At 43.1% G+C, this 20587-nt stretch overlaps 1 protein-coding gene across 5 annotated transcripts in view; it reads left to right on the top strand.

Annotated features, from left to right (window-relative positions):
• The first annotated feature begins 2705 nt into the window (after positions 1-2705).
• The window catches only part of inpp4aa (inositol polyphosphate-4-phosphatase type I Aa), a 32200-nt gene continuing 14318 nt past the window's right edge, over positions 2706-20587 (top strand). For 2 of the 5 annotated variants that reach the window (XM_018750134.2, XM_018750129.2), the window contains exons 1-15: positions 2706-2821; positions 8546-8626; positions 10298-10547; positions 12145-12189; positions 12900-13018; positions 14220-14336; positions 14673-14752; positions 14934-15045; positions 15134-15224; positions 16247-16394; positions 16478-16608; positions 16723-16827; positions 17176-17284; positions 19234-19251; positions 20193-20379. In XM_018750134.2, coding sequence (XP_018605650.1) covers positions 10448-10547; positions 12145-12189; positions 12900-13018; positions 14220-14336; positions 14673-14752; positions 14934-15045; positions 15134-15224; positions 16247-16394; positions 16478-16608; positions 16723-16827; positions 17176-17284; positions 19234-19251; positions 20193-20379 — 1362 coding nt within the window. In that variant the 5' untranslated portion in view covers positions 2706-2821; positions 8546-8626; positions 10298-10447. The remainder of the gene's footprint in view (positions 2822-8545; positions 8627-10297; positions 10548-12144; positions 12190-12899; positions 13019-14219; positions 14337-14672; positions 14753-14933; positions 15046-15133; positions 15225-16246; positions 16395-16477; positions 16609-16722; positions 16828-17175; positions 17285-19233; positions 19252-20192; positions 20380-20587) is intronic. The other 3 variants (XM_018750135.2, XM_018750132.2, XM_018750133.2) reach the window with 2 other exon arrangements.

The following is a 20587-nucleotide window of genomic DNA, read 5'->3' as shown; positions in this document are numbered from 1 at the left end:
ACCATTGTGCAACTTTCGTTTTAACACACAACTGTTTAAATATCGCGAAATAATACTTAAAACACGGAGAGATGTTTCGTTATGTAACTCATTTTAATTAAGGGGAAATTTCGCATGCTTTCGGAATAAGTTACAAGTAAAATATAACAAGTTTTATTAGGCACTGTACAGTTATTACTGACATCAAAATTGAACACACACAGGCTGAAACCGGTTGTCCCAAGCGGGGTCGCGGCGAACCGGAGCCTAACCCGGCAACACAGGGCGTAAGGCTGAAGGGGGAGGGGACACACCCAGGACGGGACACCAGTCTGGCAAGGCACCCCAAGCAGGAATCGAACCGCAGACCCGCCAGAGAGCAGGACCCGGCCAAACCGGCGGCTGTACCACTGCCCCCCTAAATTGAACACATTCACATAAATGTATAACTATAACCGGTTTGGGGTTCTCCACAGTGTTCAAAGAAGCCCGATGCCCGGATTTCGCTCAAAATTAGATGTATAAAACATGATTTGTGGGGTGAAGTTTTTCAAGATAAACCCGGTTTGGTGAGGAAAAAAAGATGGTTAACACCGGCTGCTCTGTCTGTGCTCTCCCTGACATTACACTAATGTATCTTGCAGTGAAATAAATGTGCCCCACACCGAAACCGGCCTCGTGCCAGCGCTAAGAGGGAGACCAGTAGCGCTTTCGCAGTTCGATGACATCACCAGTGTGTGGGTTCCTGGGCACGCGGCACGGCTCGAGTATGCGCCGCGCGTGCACGCCCGCCTTTCCACGGCCGCAAAGAGCGCGAATCTTTCGCTCATATGGAATGAAAGACGTCCCGAGATACCGTGGGAGCAACAATCACCCCGAAACAAGTCCTCACACCGGATTACTGAACGAGGAGCTGGGCGCGCTGAAAAGTTCACAACATAACTAACTCTCTCTTACTTTCTGTAACTCTCATTATTAAAATAAAATTGCTGCTTCTAATAGGGGGTGCAGTGGGTTGGACCGGGCTCTGCTCTCTGGTGGGTCTGGGGTTCGAGTCCCGCTTGGGTGCCTTGTGACGGACTGGCGTCCCGTCCTGGGTGTGTCCCCTCCCCCTCCGGCCTTATGCCCTGTGTTACCGGGTAGGCTCCGGTTCCCCGCGACCCTGCTTGGGACAAGCGGTTCTGAAAATGTGTGTGTGTGTGTGCTGCTTCTACTACTTGTCAAGTCCAGCTGGTACAGTATTATACAGTGAAACCAAACAACTTGTATGCTGTATTAAAGAGTAGTCTTTAGTTTCGAATGACAGTGCAGCGACCAAATGAAAAAATCGTACAGTCTCGCATTATTATTATTATTATTATTATTTGTGGGTAAAGTTTGACATGACAATGATAGAAACTCGTCTCAGTCATTTTTTTTTTTTTGTCATTCAGTTGTTATCAATCCGTTTTCATCTGTCTGAATTCAAATTGACTGCAGGTTCGTAAATGAACCAGGTTCAAGTAGCGGACATACCAGACGTTACTGCACGTGCATTACAGTTGCAGTGATACCGCTCGGTCATTCGTGACGCCGCTGTCTCCAAAAACACACGTTTCCTGGTCCGCGGGGGAGCATCGCTCCCGACGACCGCTCTTCCACGTTTGCATTCATTCGTTTCGCAGACGCTTCTCCAGTGCGAAGAACATCTCCGAGAGCAAGCAAGCAAAAAGTCCATTACCTCAGTGGTTTGAATGGTAAAGATCCGTTGTTTGTTTAAGTGATGTTCTGCCAACTGGCTGGTGCGAACTGTCTCGAACCGTTGTTCAAAAGTTATGAGTGTAGTGAGTGTGGGCTGCGAACTTCGTTCTGTGTGATTACGGTATCACATGGTATCAAGAGGTAAGATGCTTAGATGGCCCATCCTCGGGGAGCCACCTGTAGCGTGTCTCCGGGCGGTCTTATCTCACTTTTTTCGTTTACATTTATTTATTTAGCACACACTTTTCTCCGAATCGACTTCCAATGAACTCTATGTAGTGTTATCAGCCCACACACCTTATTCACCAAGGTCATTTACACTGCTAGATACACTAATTACAATGGGTCACTCATCCATACATCAGTGGAACACACTCTGTGTCACTCACACACTATGAACCTGAACAGTTTGTCTTTGGACTGTGGGAGGAAACCGGAGCACCCAGTGCAAACCCCACACAGACTGACCGGGGATTGAACCCATGTCCTCTCACACTACCCAGGGGCTGTGAGACAACAGCGCTACTCGCTGTGCGAACAGCGTTACTGCTGTGGATGACAAAGATGTCTAAATCCTGGAGGACAATAAAACGCACAAATATGCACCCTCCCAAATCCCAAAACACACCTTGAGTATCAAACCAAGTGCGCTTAGTGACAGTATTAGCGACAGAAGTGGTACACAAATACAGTACTGGTGGGGCAAATTAGGGTTGCTCGTAGCATCGGGGGGGGGGGGGGGATTCGAGTCCCTCTAGTCATACCTGCGGGTATAATATAAAACACAACTCCTCAATTGGCGGGTTTAGCGTCAAAGAGTCCGTCTATGTGAGCCAAAGCAAACTGCGTGTCGTGGGTCGGGTTGCGGCTGTGTGATCGCGGCCTGCGCGCGGCGGGGGCTGTCGGGGGGTCCGAGTGGGTGGGGGGTCTGCTTCGGTGACACCGCTCTACGTCAGCAGCTCGTGTCACTGCGAGGTAGGGCGAGACCGGAGCAGCTGCGGGCGCGGAGAGAGTCAAGAACCCGGGCGGCGTTGGTCCGTAAATGAATTAAAATCACGGCCGCCGATAATCGACATGGACCGCTGAGGTGCATCACGGAAATGTAAGCGCATAAATGTCTCTTATAAGTGTTGCCGCGGCGCTGGTGATAGAAATGCGTGCGCGGAACACGTAGTGGGAGCCGTTGCACATTAGCTTTGTTTGTTTACAGTGCGTGTCATTGGAAAACAGCGCAGCGCACCGGTGCGGTAGTTAAGTGGATTCGCTTCCATTTATGATTTAGCGGTTCGTGGTGGATTTCGGTTCCTAAGCGCCCTTTCCGGACCGATCGCCCTACTGCAGTGCCAGTTTTCGTCGGATCCGACCGAAGATGAACGGGGCGGCGCGACGGCGCGTCTTTGTTGTGTTCACAAACACAAACCATTGATAATTATTCTGTAGCGCGTTTATATACAGCGCTACACGAGAATGAACGTGTGTTTATTATTAGCGGGCGATCGTGGGTATGATCATCTTTTTAATGCTTATTAATTATTTCTGAAAGGGGGGGGGGGTCGACAAACGAGATACGAGGGCTTCGACGTTGACTCATCAGTCGGTTTTGTCAACTCTGTTTTAAATCTAAAGTTAGATTGAAAAAAAAAAAACAAATCCGAACTCACTCACACTGGTGTTTTTTTTGCAGGATCACTGGCAGTACCGGTGGTCAGTTTCACTGTGGTACATCATGTAACCTACCTACTGTACACTTTGCGCACCGTTATCTGAGGGCGCGAATGCTGGGTGGTGCTTCTGCATACATTGATATTAATAGTATTAACCTTTATTCAAAAGACACCTTGTTCAGGGCGATGGACAGTGTTATGTAATCGATTTAACAATGACGTATGCATTTATACAGCAGGGCATTTTTACTGCATCAGTTTAGAGTAAGTACCTTTATCAAGGGTACTACAGCAGGAGCGGGATTCGAATCTACAACCATCTGATTGTAAGATGAAAGAGCTCTATCTGCTGGCCTACTTTCAGTAACTGTGATCAGGTTATACTTTTATAATATGTATGCGACTAAGTTTCTGTATCAGACTCCTTTTACGTGGCTCTTCTGCTTTTCAGAGTATGAAATAATTTATTTGTCATAATAAATTGTGGCTGAATGTTAGGCTACACAATCATCCCCACTTCTGATCAAAATTTTGTTGTTTGAACTAATGCATGAGTGGAGGTTTACCGGATTCTAAGAACTCATCAGCTTGTTTGTGGTGTGACGGCTAGAAAACAGAAGTAACCACAAAAAGGGCTCAACTTTTTCATCCCTCGCAGTATTTTGGGACCCAGAATGTGCCGTACAGGAAAATGGTCTTGTTATATTTATTACATTTTTAACCTGAAACAGCTATTTTGGGTAGTGTGTCTTTGGTGATGTCATACAAACAGAAACCGGGGTGAAATTACAGCGCACTGTGTCATGTCACACTTACAGATATACTTTGTTACATACCTGAGTTACAGAAAAAAAAAAAACAGAACTTAGTCAGACACTCCAGTTAGAAACCTGGTTCTATTAATTCACTTAGCTGATGCTTTTCTCCAAAGCAACTTACAATTATTTACCCATTTATATAGCTGGGTAGTCTTATAGCAGAGCAATTAAGGGTAAGTACCTTGCTCAAGGGTACTATAGCCAAAGGTGAGGCTCAAACCTACAACCTGGGGGGTCCAAAGGCAGTAGTTTTAACCACTACACTACCAGCAGCTCAGGAGTTGATGTGCAAAACTTTTATTTTATATATACTCCCTTCAGTCACTGGGGCACTTGCAGGCTTTCCTGAGTGGGGGCATGGGTCTCGAATCCAACAGCTCAGTGCCTGTTCAGCTGACATGAGGAGTGCAGAAGCATGCTGATGCATGTGCTCCCACATGGTGCCACAGAGCCCTGCGGAGTGCGGCATAAATACTGCCATTGTGCTGGGGTTTGAAGCTATTGAACCCACTCCAGCTTCAGTATGGAGTGATGAGCTTTTATCAGTGGCAACAGCTCTAGGACACATTTTCTATGAGACTGCTGTGCTGTGGCTGTCAGGGACAACACTGGCCTCATTGTATGGGATGGATGCGGAACTCTGTATTTGTTTTATGGATAGGTTTTATCTTAAGCCACTCAGAAAAATAGTTTTACGCTTTGTTTACTCAGTTTACTCTTTTTTTAAATGATGTGCAATGTGTATCTGCGTCAGAAATACAGTAAGTTACCTATCCGTGCGGTAGGCTGAGGCTCCATTTCTTAACCACTGCTTTGAATGTGTGTGTTAGTGTGTGAGTGACACAGAGAGAGTGTGTTCCACTGATGTATGGATGAGTGACCCAGTGTAAGTACTGTATCTAGCAGTGTAATAAGGTGTGTGGGCTGATAACACTACATAGAGTTCATTGGAAGTCAGTTTGGAGAAAAGTGTCTGCTAAATAAATAAATGTAAATGAATGACAAGGTGTGGCATAGTTTCTCCAGAGTACTATTAACACAGTTACAAATCTGGCCAGTTGTTGTTACAATGAAAAAGAATTTGTGCTTGAAGACTAAAAGCATATAAACACATAATTTAATTTGCCCTGTATCAGTGACATTAATGTTGAAACCTAGACATAGCTGCTCTGAACCAACATCAAATGTACTGAGTACTTACTTGGTTATTTCATGTTAACTAATTAACTAATTAGCATACCTAAAATGGCATGAAGGTGGTATTTATGATACACTTTGTGGGGCTCTGTGACAGTATGTGGGAGTATATGGGTGTAGCTGGCAGCATAGTGATTAGTACTGCTCCCTTTGGCCCTCAAAGTCACGGGTTCAAATCCAACCTCTAGCTGTATTACCTTTCGGCAAAGTACCTGCCTTCTGTTTCTCCAGTAAAACTACCCAGTTGTATAAATGTAAATTGCTTTGGCGAAAAGTATCAGCTGAATGAACATAATGTGTGAACTCAAACAGCACTAACAATCCTGTTTACAAGGGAATGCTTGAGTTTATTGTAAAGGTCTCTGCAACTGTAATGAAGCAGAAAAAAACAGTTTTCAAGTGCTGGCGCATGATGAGATTAGAGGCCAGATTATTTGTACATCTGTTTGTGTCATTGATTTCTTCTGATCGGAAACAATGGAACTTGCAGACTTAGTCAGGTATGAATGAGATGACAGTATTGCATATTTAAATGTACATGAAGCAGTTTCAACAGTTATAGTCAGTCTATTGCTGTGTACGTAGATGTTTTAGTGGATTTACATGCATTTTCACACACACACTGGAAAAAGTGTGCATCCACCACTCCAACTTGCACAAAATCATGCTTCCAAAACCAGCCTACACACACTGTCTTCCCCAGAGTTTTCTGTACATTTTTATTTGTCTTCGGTATCGTTTGTACCTTTGCGCTCCTACAAAAGCACACATTCATTTGTTGTTTCCATAACTCCTTTAGGAAGATGTATTCATACCTCTATACAAATAAAACTGACTCTTGTATTTTTCACTTCACAAACCGACAGTGTTCACCCATCCTGACCATGCCTGCATCACAGAGGGCTTTCGTTTCCTTAGCAGATGGTAACCCTAGGGTGTGCGTTCAGTTGTTTCGCATGTTTTGAATCCCACTTCCTAAACAGCTGTCAATGCCAGGCTTGTGCGAACAACGCTGTGCACGTGGCTCACATCTTCAGACAAGTGAGGGTCGTTTGCTGACTACTTGTTCCCTTTTTACCATCAGTGAATTATTAATGAGTAAAAGGGAAATGGCAGCTGATCCACATGAAGGGGAGGGGGGAGCCCAGCGGGTATGTCTTACAGTGGCTCAAAAGATGGAGGCCAGCGAGTGAGGGTCTTGGTGTGAGAACCTGAGAAGTTCTTCGTGGTCAATATAAATTCATGCCCAGTGCAGAAAGAGTTCCCCTTTATTCACGAGAGGTCGTGCAGCACGGTGTCCTCTTCTGCAGCCTCTGCTGGTTTTGTTTTTTTATCATGGGTTGATGTCACTTACGCGGTCTTAGTGGGCCAAAATTACGAGAATAAAAACTGTGTTTGCTTTGAATAAAAGGAACAGCTAGGCAACCACCTAAAAATAATTTACAGAAATAAATGTGTGAGGCTATAAAGTTGTCTCCAGCATCTGCCTGTATTTATATGCTCACAGGACATGCTCTGCTTATTTTCATTTAAAAAGATGACATCTCTTGATATGTTTTCTCCGTCTTCTTTCTGGATCTTTTTTTCTGCTCTGTTTCCTTCTTTGTGGATCATGTTCCTGACATTGTACTCTATTGTTTCTTCTTCCTTATGAGTCATGTTCCTGGCTTTGTCCTCTATTCTTCTATATTCTCAGTCTTCTTCTCGTATGCAAACTGGATTGGGTCCAGCGCAGTCCTGACCAGGGGTTTAAGCAATATGCAGGTCATTGTTGCAGATGTTCTACCACTCACTCAGTTGTAGGCGGTGCAGACTTTTTGCAGAGGAATTCCGGAGCGGTACCATTACCACAAAGGTTGGCTCCATCCTAGTGGTGATGCTGGGCTCCCTGCTAGAAGTCACACAGAGACACTGAATAAACTCCAGTCCATCATGGACTCTCCATACCACCATAGTAAAAACAAGGAGCACTTTCAACAACAGGCTGGTCCAGTTGTGGTGCTTCAAGAAGCGCTATCGGACATCATCTCTCCCAGCAGCCATCATGCTCTATAATGAGTTCCAGGGGAATAACCTCTCAATGGCTGAGTGGCACTGAGTTTTCTCAGTGTCCCACCACAGCCTGCACCACCTCAACTGCACTGATCATCTCACTTCAATTCACTCCTCCCTCTCCTGCTTTTAAATATATTTTCCTAATTATTCACTTATTTATATTTAGTTTTTTTATGTGTGTAAATATTTACACTTATGTTGTGTGTATATACGGTTTGTATTTTGTACATTGTGTGCTGCTGAAAAGAAAGTAAAACTCTGGGAATAATAAACTTTCATTCATTCATTCATTCATTAAATATGTTCCTCACCTTGTCCTCTATTCTCAGTCTTCCTGTTTACGGATCATGTTTGTTACCTTGTCCTCTATTCTCAGTCTTCTTTCTTGGAGACCATGTTCTTGACCCTTTTCTTTCTTCTCAGGATTCTTCCTTGTAGATCATTGGATCTTGTTTCTGAGCCTATACTCTACTATCAGTCTTTGTCAAGGGGATCGTGTAGCTGATCCTGTCCTCTGTGCTCAGTCTTCTTCCTCATGGAGCATCTCCCTGACCCTGCCTGCAGTACTTCCCCATGCTTATTGAAAACACTCAATCAGTCAATTGGTACTTCCTTAATAAAATCAAATGAGAAGGACTGGTGACCTGGAGTATGTCTAACCCTATGCTCAGCATTATCAGAAAAGATTTAAGGCTCTCAGACTCTGCTAAAACCTCCAAGAAACATGGCAGACAGTACTCAGCCACAGCAGCCCACATCACCCATTTGAAGACTAGAAGAAGTAGTCGCATCGGACTCCCATGTCTGAGACTGAGAGTAGGAGTTTTTGAGTCGCAGTCTCCTGTTCTGTAACATACTGACTCAACCTGCTCAGGTTTTCAGCATTTTGTCTCTTTAATATTTATTCTTATAGGTCCATATAGGTATGTTTCCTCTCTCTGTGTATGTAGCAGGACTGTCTGAGTGCGATTGTACCTCCTCATGGACCTCATTGAAAAATGACCCCCTTCTCAGAAGCAGTGGGGTTTGGTTTCCTGTGTTTGCTTTTGTCAACTTGTCTGCTTTATAACCCCCTACACCATCACTCCCCAGCTTCAGACACCTACCTTAAACTTTGTGGTGGCCTCAAACTGGACCTGCACCTGTCCCAGCACCCTCCAGTACTGACAGCAGGTACTATAGGAGGTTTTTCCATTACCTTCTAAGTGTGTGTATTAATGTGGTAGCGAGTGTTCATGTAGGTGACTCTGTGTCCTTGTGAACCTGTCCTTGTGTCTGTTAAAAAGTTTGCATGAATTACCTTTTTCAAATTTAGCGTATTGTGTTCAACGCTTCGGACAAGGTAGTTCTTCAAAATGCTGTTACTACGGCAACGGAAGCTGAAAAATGTGTCCAGATATACAGGCCTATATGACAGAGGAACTGAAGATGAAAAAAAATCCAGAGTATGAAGTACAAGTTCCACAGGAACTGTCTTTTAATCTTAGTAGTCTGAAGTGGAAAATGCCTTCCGAAGCAAAATACAGTATAAAGTAAATGTACAACATTGATTACATGGTCAGAGTAGCGAATGATTGGTGTTAACATTTTTACAAGGAGTACATCGGAAAGCATTGCCATGACTCACCTGCTTTTCATCCTAGCTGTTTTCTACACTATATCCCAATTTCCATGCTCTGTACCTGGAGATTTAATGCAGAGATACTCTTTTTCATTGGTGCAGAGCCACAGCATTTACATAACTGAAGTTAAGGATCTCAAAGTAGTGTAATGTCTTGGCCTGTGAAGTTTTCATTCATAGTTTTACGGGCATTTTCCCATGCCGGGGATATTGGTCAGTATAGTTATGGAGGTCTGAGATCATATGTATATACATATTAACCCAACACAGAACTGAAAAAGAAGAGAAGTTCCATGCAGGCATGCTGGAAGTGACCTTCCTCCATGGCATGAATAATACATACGTGTTGGGTAAAACATGCCCACATTTTCTCTCTGTTCCCTCCAAGCATCTCTCTCACTTTACGCAGCTTAATTTTCTTTGCATATTATGAAACAGGACTAAATAATGCAGAGAGAAGCAAACTGGGAGTCACAGCAGCTAGAAAGGAAGTCGAGTTCTGGAGCCCTTTATGTAACATGAGGTTGTCTGGTTGTCCCACCTCATGGCAAAGTTCATGTGTAACTTTGCTTTGAAAATCCAACCTTTTGAATTATACTGTAGCTTGTGTATGGATTTCAAAAGGTGTGAACTACAAGGTGGATGAGAGAGAAGTTCCACCATAATAGTGTAGGATTTGCAGGATTAAATCCCTAAGCACATTTAATGTGCCCTGAAGTAAAGCTCTTGTCCTAAATCGCATCATACATATTTATTTCTGTAATTAGATAATACGAGAAGGGAATCAAAGCTAAACAGGTCATCTGCAATATAACTCAAAATAGTGAAAAAATTTAATGTTTTTCTTCCATTGTATGAGCCAATATTTTTTGTATTGGCTAGGAAAACTAATGTTCTGTTACAGAACATAGTGAGGTCTTTGTACATTCTTGAATATAACCTTTGGGCAGTGATAGTTTTTTTTTTTCTGTTAATATAAGGCGAGTGAAATACAGTGTCTGTTGCAAAATTTATAATTTAATTTTGTCTTGGAGATTTACCAGTCAGTTTCAACAATTCATACATCAGTGTAATTCTTAAAAGTGTTATTTGGAGGTTTTTGTTTAAGTAAGGCAGTCAGAAGGTTCTGTGGGGATATGTATATGTTGGTGCCGAACTTCTTGCTTTTCTAGATCTTTCTTGATCTATTTTTAATAACTGTTTGTTTGTCATTGACACCAAAGTGTCCTAGCCCAACGCATAGACCCTGAGAGAGACTGCGACCTGACGGAAGAAGGGCTTCAGGGGGTGTGGCTCACCCCTGCCCGCTACCAATACCTGTTCGCCAGCAAATTACCACCCCACCCCAACGAGCCGACCCTGTTGCAGTCAAGATGGCTGCCCGAGAGCGTAGCCCTCGGCACCGTCCGTGGTCTGTGTACCGCGCCAACACCTTCGACCTCTCTTCGGAAATGCTTGGCCTCACACTGGCAGGTACTCAGCCTGCAATCACAATACATTAATTCTGATGGCTATCTGATTGGCATCTGTCCCCAGCATGACTTTGGATTGTACGCCTCTATTTGCCATATTAGCCTCCTCCATTCTCATATATAGCTGGTCCCCATCTTATGAACATTTGTGAAACAAACTTTCTACTGAGAAGTATCTAGCATTTATTTTTCCCATAAAAAGAGAGCCAGCGCACAAGCTCAAATCTCATGCTAAAACTTCACCCGATGTGCCAACAGATGGTGACAGCAAACAGCATGCACTGTTTTAAGCTTTTCCAAAAAGTGCCGAAGGTGGAAACGAAGCAGAGAGAATGAGAACAAGCTGTAGATAATCCTCTTCCTTCTGTATCTACCAGTTCTGAGCTCATCAGTGAAGGGCCACCATCAGCTCCAAGTTAATGTGTAGTTGTTGTCTCTGCCTGAAGATAACATAAAGCTTACACTGTTTTCTAAATCTCTTATAATTATGCTTTTATATTTTGCTTATTGGGTATAAGTCAGGGGGCGCGGTGGTGCAGTGGCGCAGTGGGTTGGACCGGGTCCTGCTCTCCAGTGGGTCTGGGGTTCGAGTCCTGCTTGGGGTGCCTTGTGATGGACTGGCATCCTATCCTGGGTGTGTCCCCTCTGGCCCTATGCCCTGTGTTGCTGGGTAGGCTCCGGTTCCCCGCGACCCTGTATGGGACAAGTGGTTCAGAAGGGTATAAGTCAACTTCGTGTTACATGTGGTGCAAAAGAAGAGATGTGGGAGCTGCAGGTGAGCACCTATACCCTGATCTGACTCTGTGCAGGGTTCATTATTGGGCTTTCTTACTAACACCACATTGTAAATAACCCTGCTTCTGATTTAGCCTTAACCAAAATGGCCCAGGCGCATGCACAACCCATGTCTTCCCCTCGCTGTCTGCATTCTGCTGAATCCGGTAGAAGGACAGCTTGCCGTGCTGCTGTTGTAACATCCATTAAACCCTGCTGTTGCCTCCTTCTGAACCATTTCTCCACTCAGTTAATGAATAAATGTAATGAGGAAATCCATCTCTGATGTAGTATTCGAAGACTGGGCTTCTGACATTTACTTTACACGTATTAATTTAGCAGGTGCTTTTATCCAATACAACTCAGCTTAAACAAAAGTGCCTTGCACCAATAGAGGGAGATACAGATAGAGACATTTAGTCCAGTACCACTGTTTTTGTTGGCACACATTACACGAACGGCTGCATATAGAACTGATGATAAACCCCTTGGCCAGTCCATGTCATTTTCAGCTTCTAAATTTTTCAACAAACAAACCAACTCTCTTATCACAAGTAAGTTCTAAAGTTGGGGAGCAACTGTATAGGTCAACATTTGGTCCTCAGAAAAGTATAATTAATTCACTGCTGGGTTAAGTGCATTTGTAAATCCATGTGGTTTGGTTGGTCTGTCACGTTTTACTCAAACATGACAATCACAGTGCTTCTTCTTTTGTCTTTTTTTCTTTTGATGTTTCTCACTACAGTTTCTCAGCTACGATCTCCATCCCTGGTACTGCTGTAAGGGACATTAAAAAATGGCCTCTGTCTTTGTTTCTCTGGCAGGAAACAGCCAGGATCCAGATGAGCCAGTGCTGGAGTTTAGTCTAGGTGAGAACACCATGGAAATTTACTGTGTTATGTTTGTCACAAAGTCACACATGGAGGAAACTGGTTTCACCTGTTTACACGGTATCACCATAAAGGGCACCATTTCACTCCAAACAGTCCTAACAGCTTGGATCCTAAATTCCAGTCTTGAGAGCCCGTTGCACTAACCTTACCTGAGTCATACCATACGTGATCCTACCAAAAGTACAGCCTCCCTTTCACCAACCCTGTGTTGCCGCCTTAGAGATTCAAGTGGAGGCTTCTCAGAATTGGGGCGATTTTTAAACGTGTTCAGGCTTTGATTTAATCCAGGTATCCCATTCTTCCTTGCTTTCCCTGCCCCTCGACGTCTCTATCAGATCTGAAGTCCAGCGTTTAGGTTCAGGAGCCTTTGTGTTTAGTTAAGGTGACGTCAAATGACTTCTGTTTCCATTGTTTGCCGCGTGCTGCTGGCCTTTCGTCGTGAATGATGGACGGTCTATTTAGCACGAATTCTTACACTGTTTAACCAAACTTGATCTTTTCTCAGAACTCCGTCTCAGAGGTATAAGAACGTGTAAACACCAGCAGTTTTACTCTTTCCTTGGTATGAATTGTGCTGTTTGAAAACTTTTATGCCACTACTTGTTTGCCTCTGGCTGTGTCGCATGTGTTGTCCTTTCCTTTTATTTTCTTTTTTTGCTAACTCGCGTGAGTCGCTCTCCCCACAGCCTGTAGCGAGCTTGTAACACCCACGTTAGACCGCAAACCAAATAGTTTTGTTGCTGTGAGCTGCACCACACCTCCTCAAGCCTTCTGGACCAAGCATGCTCAGACTGAGATTATAGAGGTGAGACCATACACCTGCACCAGCCTGTGGTCATATGGGATTCCTCCTTCTTACTACGCTCTTATTTTGTAATTGTCATTCATATATTTATTTCTTGAACATTACACTTGTGGAAATATCAAGCGGTTCACCGACTTCTATTCTGGCGACTGTCGCCTCATCTCAATTTAAGCTACTGCGCATGTCTAAGGACAAGGCGGGAAAAATGCTTCGATTGGCGCGGAAGGGAGAGTTTTGTGCGGAATAGTTTAATAAACGTAGCACCTAGCTGAAAGGGCGAACAGGGTAAATTGAAGGCAGCTAAATTGTAGATTTTACACTTTTGTTGAACTCATGTTTATCAGTTTCGGATGTACAAATTTTCCTGTGAGAATTATTATTGTGTACTTGTTACCATGCAATCTGTCCTTGCGTTGTTGGAAATACGTCGTAGCACTTGACTCGAGCAACAAGTGTAAGAACTGGTAGATATCTGTGTGAATATTGTTTCGTTTTGGCTGCGTTTCATTGTTTGTTGGATTCATGTTTTTGCTTATTCTTGCGTTTATTTGTAAATTGATATGATTAGAGTTAATATTACGCTCTTTGTCTCCGCCTTGTGGGTTAATATTGGAATTAATGCTGGTATCTTTCTTTGTAACAAGAATAAGCAGCACTGTAAAGTGTTATTGATTCCTTGTTGTCGAATATTTCTATTGTTAGAAAGAGACTTTTTTTTATTTCCTTTTTCTTTCTTACAGCTCTTAGGTTGAACTCATCAATGCTGTGCTATAAATTTTGCATGAATCATTAGTTCTTGACTAGACTATAATTCAGAAGGGGTTGCTTCCACAATCGAAAGATTTGTTTCATGTGAATTGGTGACTGTAAAATTGTCCCTAGTGTGTGTGTGTGTGTGTGTGTGTGTGTGAGAGAGCGAGAGAGAGAAAGAGACAGATTGCCCTGTGGTGGACTAGTATCACATCCAGAGTATATCCTGGACCACCACAACCCTGCACTGAATAGGCGATTATTGATGATGTTTGGGTCGTTGTTTCTTTGGTAGAAATACCCCAGTGAAGAGAATTAAATGCATATCCTGGCAGCCAGTATGACTTTTGTAAACATATCAAGAAGGCGTCACAAAAAAGTCTTTTGTATAATCATTTCAAAAAAGGTGTGCCACGACCTTTGAACTTTCTCTGCCACACCTCCCCCACAGGGCACCAGTAACCCCATTTTCCTCAGCAGCATCGCTTTCTTCCAAGACTCCCTCATCAGCCAGCAGACCCAGGTCAAACTGTCGGTCTATGATGTCAAGGATCGCACTCAGGGAACGGTGAGTGTTGCTGCTGCTGCTCTTCAAAGCCGGAGGTCAGGTCCTTCCTAGCCTTATCAGTGGTTGAGGGCACAAGAACCCATACAGGAGACATTCAAAGGCACTATAACATGCTCCTTTGTAAATGCTTTAGCTTTGTTGGCAGTAGGAAGCATACACGCATGTTGCTCAGTGAGTGTGTGAAGTTCCTACTGTGTGCTGTGTCAACAGTTGTGAAAACACAAGACACTGCACCATCCATTGTCAATGTGGGGTTCTTTCCCTGTGTGCTACATAGCCTTGCATCAGCTGGCTCATGTGTTTTTTTTTTTCCAATCGTCTCTCATTCCTTTCCAGATGTACATGCTTGGCTCGTCTATGTTTACTGTCAAGGAACTCCTGCAGGACAAGCATCACCGCTTACACCTGATGCTCAGGTAAAGAGACAGTACTTTTTGTTCTTCCTACTGTTCAGTGCCCATGCTGGGCTACTAATGTTGCTATTATTGATGAAAGTAATTACAGAGTCAGTGTTGCCCAAAAGTCTGTGACGGGTATTGGTGTTCCCTACCCACCCGTCACATGACTATCCTACTAACTCTGAGCTGCCCACTGCAGGTCAGCAGAGAATGAGCGTGTGGGCAACATCACCATCATTGCATGGCAGATGGATGAGAAGCGTGACCAGCGGGCTCCTGTGGCCCGGCTGCCGGACACTGTCAATGGGCGGGTGAGGCATTGCTGCGTGCCCCATGGTGAGGCTCAGTTGTACCTGGGGCTCATTGGTTGTATTGATTAGGTGTTTTTCCTGTCCGCAGATGGTGCTTCCTGTGGACGAGAGCCTAACTGAATCAGTGGGAGCGAGGGCTAAATGCGCCTCTCTATGCAAGGACATTCTGTTAAAGGCTGGTAAGGCCTTGTCACGGAGGGGGGCTATTCCTTTGCGCACTGTGGCTGTATCAGTGAGTCAGAAATTGAACTGTTTGTAATGGAGAGGTTGTTTTTCTTTAAAAGTCGATAAGTAACTGTTTCCTGGGGACTAATGATAGGACTTTGTGAGAATTTGTGCTGTCTATGACAAAGGGTTATGTATGAAGTCTGGAGATCTGTAATTCAGTCAGGAAGAGGGCTTGTACTGTGTAGACAGAGTAACTTAACATCTGATTTTCCATTGCTGCTATGTCTTGATTCGTGAAAACTGAGAACCCTGATTTCCTATGTTCCCCCGTCTCCATGCTGAGACAAGCTGCTTACACAGTAACATAACAAATGGAATTACTTCCATAATGTTTTGGTGGAAAGTTGCTGTGGGAATTAGTGACCCCTAAGAACCACTGCGAGTCTAGAATAACACAGACACACATGCATTGACTGAAACCACTTGTCCCAAGTGGGGTTGCAATGAGCCGGAGCCTAACCCGGCAACAGAGGGCATGGGGCTGGAGGGGGAGGGGACACACCCAGGATGGGACGCTAGTCCGCCACAAGGCACCTCAAGCGGGACTCAAACCCCAGACCCACCAGAGAGCAGGCAAAGGCCAAACCCACCATGCCCCCTGTGAAATAACAGCTCAGGGTTATCACAGTATGTAGGCTGATGGCATAATCAGGCTCTGCGTCCAAACAAATGATGAAATTGAGCTGAATTTAATAACGTTCTTCCTTGTCTGTGGGTGGGACCCCTCACAGCTGTCAGATGTGATTCACTGTGCTGTGGCACTACAATATCAGTGCACAATACACATTCTGCTATCCCGTGTCCTAACTCAGTCATGTAACAAGCATCGTCATTCTGAGCAGGGAAGGTGGACTAAATATCTGGTTAATTGGTGAGTTTTCCTGTCAAGTGACCAAAAGCAGCCTTGCTCTGAGGCATTAGTGCTTTTGGGTTATAGTTCAAAGGGGCTATAATTTTGTGTTTTCCCTCGCAGTATTCGGTGGGACCACGTCACGCATGTACCGCTTCCCTACCACGGACGGGAACCACCTGCGGGTTCTGGAGCAGATGGCAGAGAGCACTATGTCGCTCAATGTGCCTCGACAGTTTGTAAAGCTCCTGCTGGAGGAAGACGCTGCCCGGTGAGTTTGGCAGTGAGGGTGGTCCATGGGATGGGGGCGATCCATGACAGCAGAGCGAATGACAATCCATGTCTCTGTCTCAGGGTCTGTGAGCTGGAGGAGCTGGGGGAACTCTCTCCATGCTGGGAGAACCTACGGCGACAGATCATTACCCAATACCAGACCATCATCCTCACTTACCAGGAGACTCTCACCAACCTACATGAGTACAAGGGTAAATACTGATCTTCTCTGTCCCTCAGACTGTCTGTTACTTTCCAGCTGCCCTCTTCTTACTCCCTTATTCGTACCCTTCTGTGTGTTTCTCTGTGTCTTTTTCCCTATGCAGGCCCCTCCTTCAAGGCCAGCAATCTGAAAGCTGAAAGAAAGCTGGAGTTCATGCCCACCAACCTCCATGTCCAGAGAATGAGAGTTCAGGATGACTCAGGTTTTGGTGAGCTCTTTGATATCCTCACTGTCATAACTATCTATTCAACTCCTCAGGGAGTCCCTGCCTCTATCTTTCTTACACATTCATTAAGTCTTTCCATACACAACTCTGCCAGCATGAGAAGGAGTCTACATTTACATATTTATTTTTCATTTATTTATGTAGTAGACGGTTTTCTCCAAAAAAAATTACAAAGATTATTAAATAGTATATATGACATCTTTGTCACTGTCATCGTCATCTTATAGTGCTGGATGCTGTGCTAAACTCCCTATAATCGTTCACACATTTACACAGCAGAGCAATGTAACACAGATACTCTATACTACATCTGTTGTCCCTTTCAAACAGATCACACATACGATGTTGTGACTATTGGCGCCCCTGCTGCTCACTGCCAGGGATTCAAGAGCAATGGTCTGAGGAAGCTCATCCAGAAGTTCCAGGAAGCTAAGAAGCAGTAAGTCCACAGCTGTGGTACCTCTCAGCTTCAGTGCCAGTTATTTTCACTCTCTATCTGGTTGCTCTTTAGTTCTGGCTGCTTGTCAGCCTGCATTGTTCTGAGATTTGCTTTTTAATATGCATGTTTCCTTGTTTGCCTTTTTTATCATGCAGTTGTTTTTGCTTGGCTGGTTCAGAGAACCAGGGAGGTGTATACCTTATCATGGGACTCAATTCAACCATTAAGGATTGTTTTTGTCTAAAAGTCATCAAAATGAGGATAAAGCTGAAGCATGAATGCATCTTTCATAAATAGTCCATGTTATAGGCAGATGGTGGGCTTGTCCTAATGCTCAATTAATAATTCATCTGACTGGTTTTCTAGTTTAATTAGTATTTAATTATATAGAATATTCATGCATTATATATTTGTTACATATATTTGTTGTACATCAGGCTGATAAATTTAGTACAATTTACAATACAGCGCAGTGCAATTTAGGGTAAGTTACTTTTCTCAAGTGTACTACAGTAGGATTAGGATTTGAACATGGGCTCTTTGAGTGCTTCTTGAAATAAATTATACACATATGACTCAGTTACTTCATTTAGTCATTGTGACATTGTGACTGGGTTTTTTCGGGAAATGGTTAAGAACACTCAAAGTGTGTGTGAAATATTTTTATGTGTCCTGTTTACAGAAATGAATAATTCCAGATAACAATGAGGGACTTGACAAAGGAAAGGTCTGAGGAGAACTATTCACAGGCAGACACATGTTCTTTGGTCTACTTCTCAGATTCTTGTGGCCTTTTATTCTGGGGGAGATTTAAATAAAGGGTGATGAGGATATTGTGCCTTCACCCTTCACTCTTTGTTCTGCCATGGCAACAATCATATAAACAGCTGTAATAACATGAATACCCCTACACTAACATAAATAAAGTCTTAAATTCACAACTGAATGAAGATATCTAATGTGAGACATTTTTTCATAATACCACACTGTGCTCTGAGTAGCATAGACAGTGTTCTTGGGATCTTTATTTTTTTATATCATAAACATACATGAGCCAAATTATCAAAATGTTTCTGACTAGCCTATTGTGTACCGTGTCTCAGACACTGCACTTGCAGAGTAAAATTCTCAACTACTGTGACTCTGTTGGAAAACTGACTTTTGATAATAAATGAATGAATGAAAGTATAAAATTAAAAGAAGCTAAAAATAATTTTCTTACAAATATAGATTATAAAATATGCTGCTGTTGTCTTTGTAATGTGTGATAATACTTCTTTAGTTTTTAAATAAATTTTAGGTTGCATATTGTTTTGTCCATGAACAAGTGTTTTTTGTCCCACAAGAAATGAAGTTAATTTAGTCTCCTCATGATGAAAATTCACTTAACACCCCATTAGGCAAGGGATGGGTGTTAAAAAAATTTTTCAGTATTAAGTTTTGGTAATTTCTCTGGAATACTTTGATTATGTTTAGAGATATTAAAATTATCAGGCTTCTGTGAGTATTGTATACATCAGCTAAACTATGATTTGTAAAAAATACTTTTTTTAATCAATTATGCATATTTTAAATCCAGGGTATTATGTGCTCTTTTCATTAGTTTTTATTATTTCTTTGCACTGAGTTCACTTTCATGTTAGTGTCTCTGCCAAAAATATAAAGATTGTTTGCCTGTTGAATGACATTCTTCATATATTCTATACAATTTCATTTGCTATGGTGGGTTACCTCTCATTCTCAATTGCCTGTGAAGCTGCCTGTGGGTGGAGGCTAAGAATACAGCTTTATCTCTCTCGTCTTCTGTGTTCATTTACCATGTTTGACTGCTGTGCCTTTGGCATTTGCATACCCGCATTTGCACTGCTGCTACTGAACTGGGCAGCTGCATTTCTCTGATGGTTTATTAGTTTGATGGCTTTTTAATTTGTTTTTTGTTTTCTAATCAGCGTTTATGAGGAGGCTTGGTGAGTTTTCTTGTATTATTGCCATTTTTTCTTTTCCACTACATTTTTGGCCATTCCCACTCAGTGTGTGTGTCTGTGCATGAAAGAGTGTGTTTCTTCTCACTCATATCCAAGGCAGCTGGGTTTTCCACACCCATCCATTACACCTTTGGGGATGCTTTGTGTTCCTATGGTATACATATGCACATGTATGTCTTTGGTTGTGTGTATGTTATGGGAGTGCACACTAAAGCACAGCATCATAGGAAATAGATCAGCCCACAGTCTCATGTTACCATACCACATACTCATTTAACACATATTACCTGGCTTGCTCTGTCCTTCACAAAAAGGCAGTTTAACTTTGTCCATGGAAGTCAGCTGCTGTAGTCTGACGTCATTAATTATTGAGAACAAAAACATATTCCGGCTGCCTGCTCATAAATTTTTATGGACAGGAAGACAGTTTTTCCTTGTTTGTGTTAGCAATGTGAAAGTGATTATTCACAGCAGAAGAACAACAAAAGTGAAATCCCAAACACCAAATGCTAGCACGAAGTCCAACGACAAACTTAAGACTAACTTCAAATAATGAACAATGGTACAGTGTCATGAAAACACACAATAAATAAATACATTCACAGATTTTCAAATCACAGATTCACTTTATATAATAATCAAGATAAACATAACTTTTCTCATTGTTTACAGACTTTTTTACTTGTTCTTATGAAATCAGGTATCTGTGATTGTTCCAGTTTTTTAATGCAACCCCTCACTTGACTCGCTGCACTGTGATGTTAACATGATTATGTATGTGTGCTGGCGTGCAAGCGTGTGTGTGTGTTTGTACGTGCATGTTTGTGGGGAGGGTGCATGTGTGTATGTTTGGAGTGCATGGGGACTGTGTGTGGCTTCATGCCCTTTCTCTAACATTAAGTCCTCCCCCCTTGCCCATTCAGCAGTGCCCAGACCAGCTCCCAGTCCATTATCTACGTCCCTCAGGACATCGTCCGTGCCAAAGAGATCATTGCCCACATCAACACCCTGAAGACCCAGGTCAGCTACTATGCTGAGCGCCTTTCCCGTGCTGCTAAGGATCGCTCTGCTAGTGGACTCGAAAGGACACTGGCTATCCTGGCTGACAAGGTGATACTCTTGTCCTCCACACCAATCCAGAAATCTGAGGATTGTTTAGTTTAGCACTCTCATCTTTGCTGTTAGATAAGGCTAGGCCTCCAGCATTTGTACAACATCAGTCTGAGTTTGCAAACATTTGCTTTAAACTAGTTTTTTTTTTTGGTCAAAGCATTCACCTAACAAGTTTGACCAGGAAGTGAGCTAACATGTCTTCCCA

This window comes from Scleropages formosus, chromosome 1, assembly GCF_900964775.1.
Source record: "Scleropages formosus chromosome 1, fSclFor1.1, whole genome shotgun sequence".
NCBI lineage: Eukaryota > Metazoa > Chordata > Actinopteri > Osteoglossiformes > Osteoglossidae > Scleropages > Scleropages formosus.
Note: the sequence above shows the minus strand (reverse complement) of the source record. Positions and strands in the feature narration are given on the sequence as shown.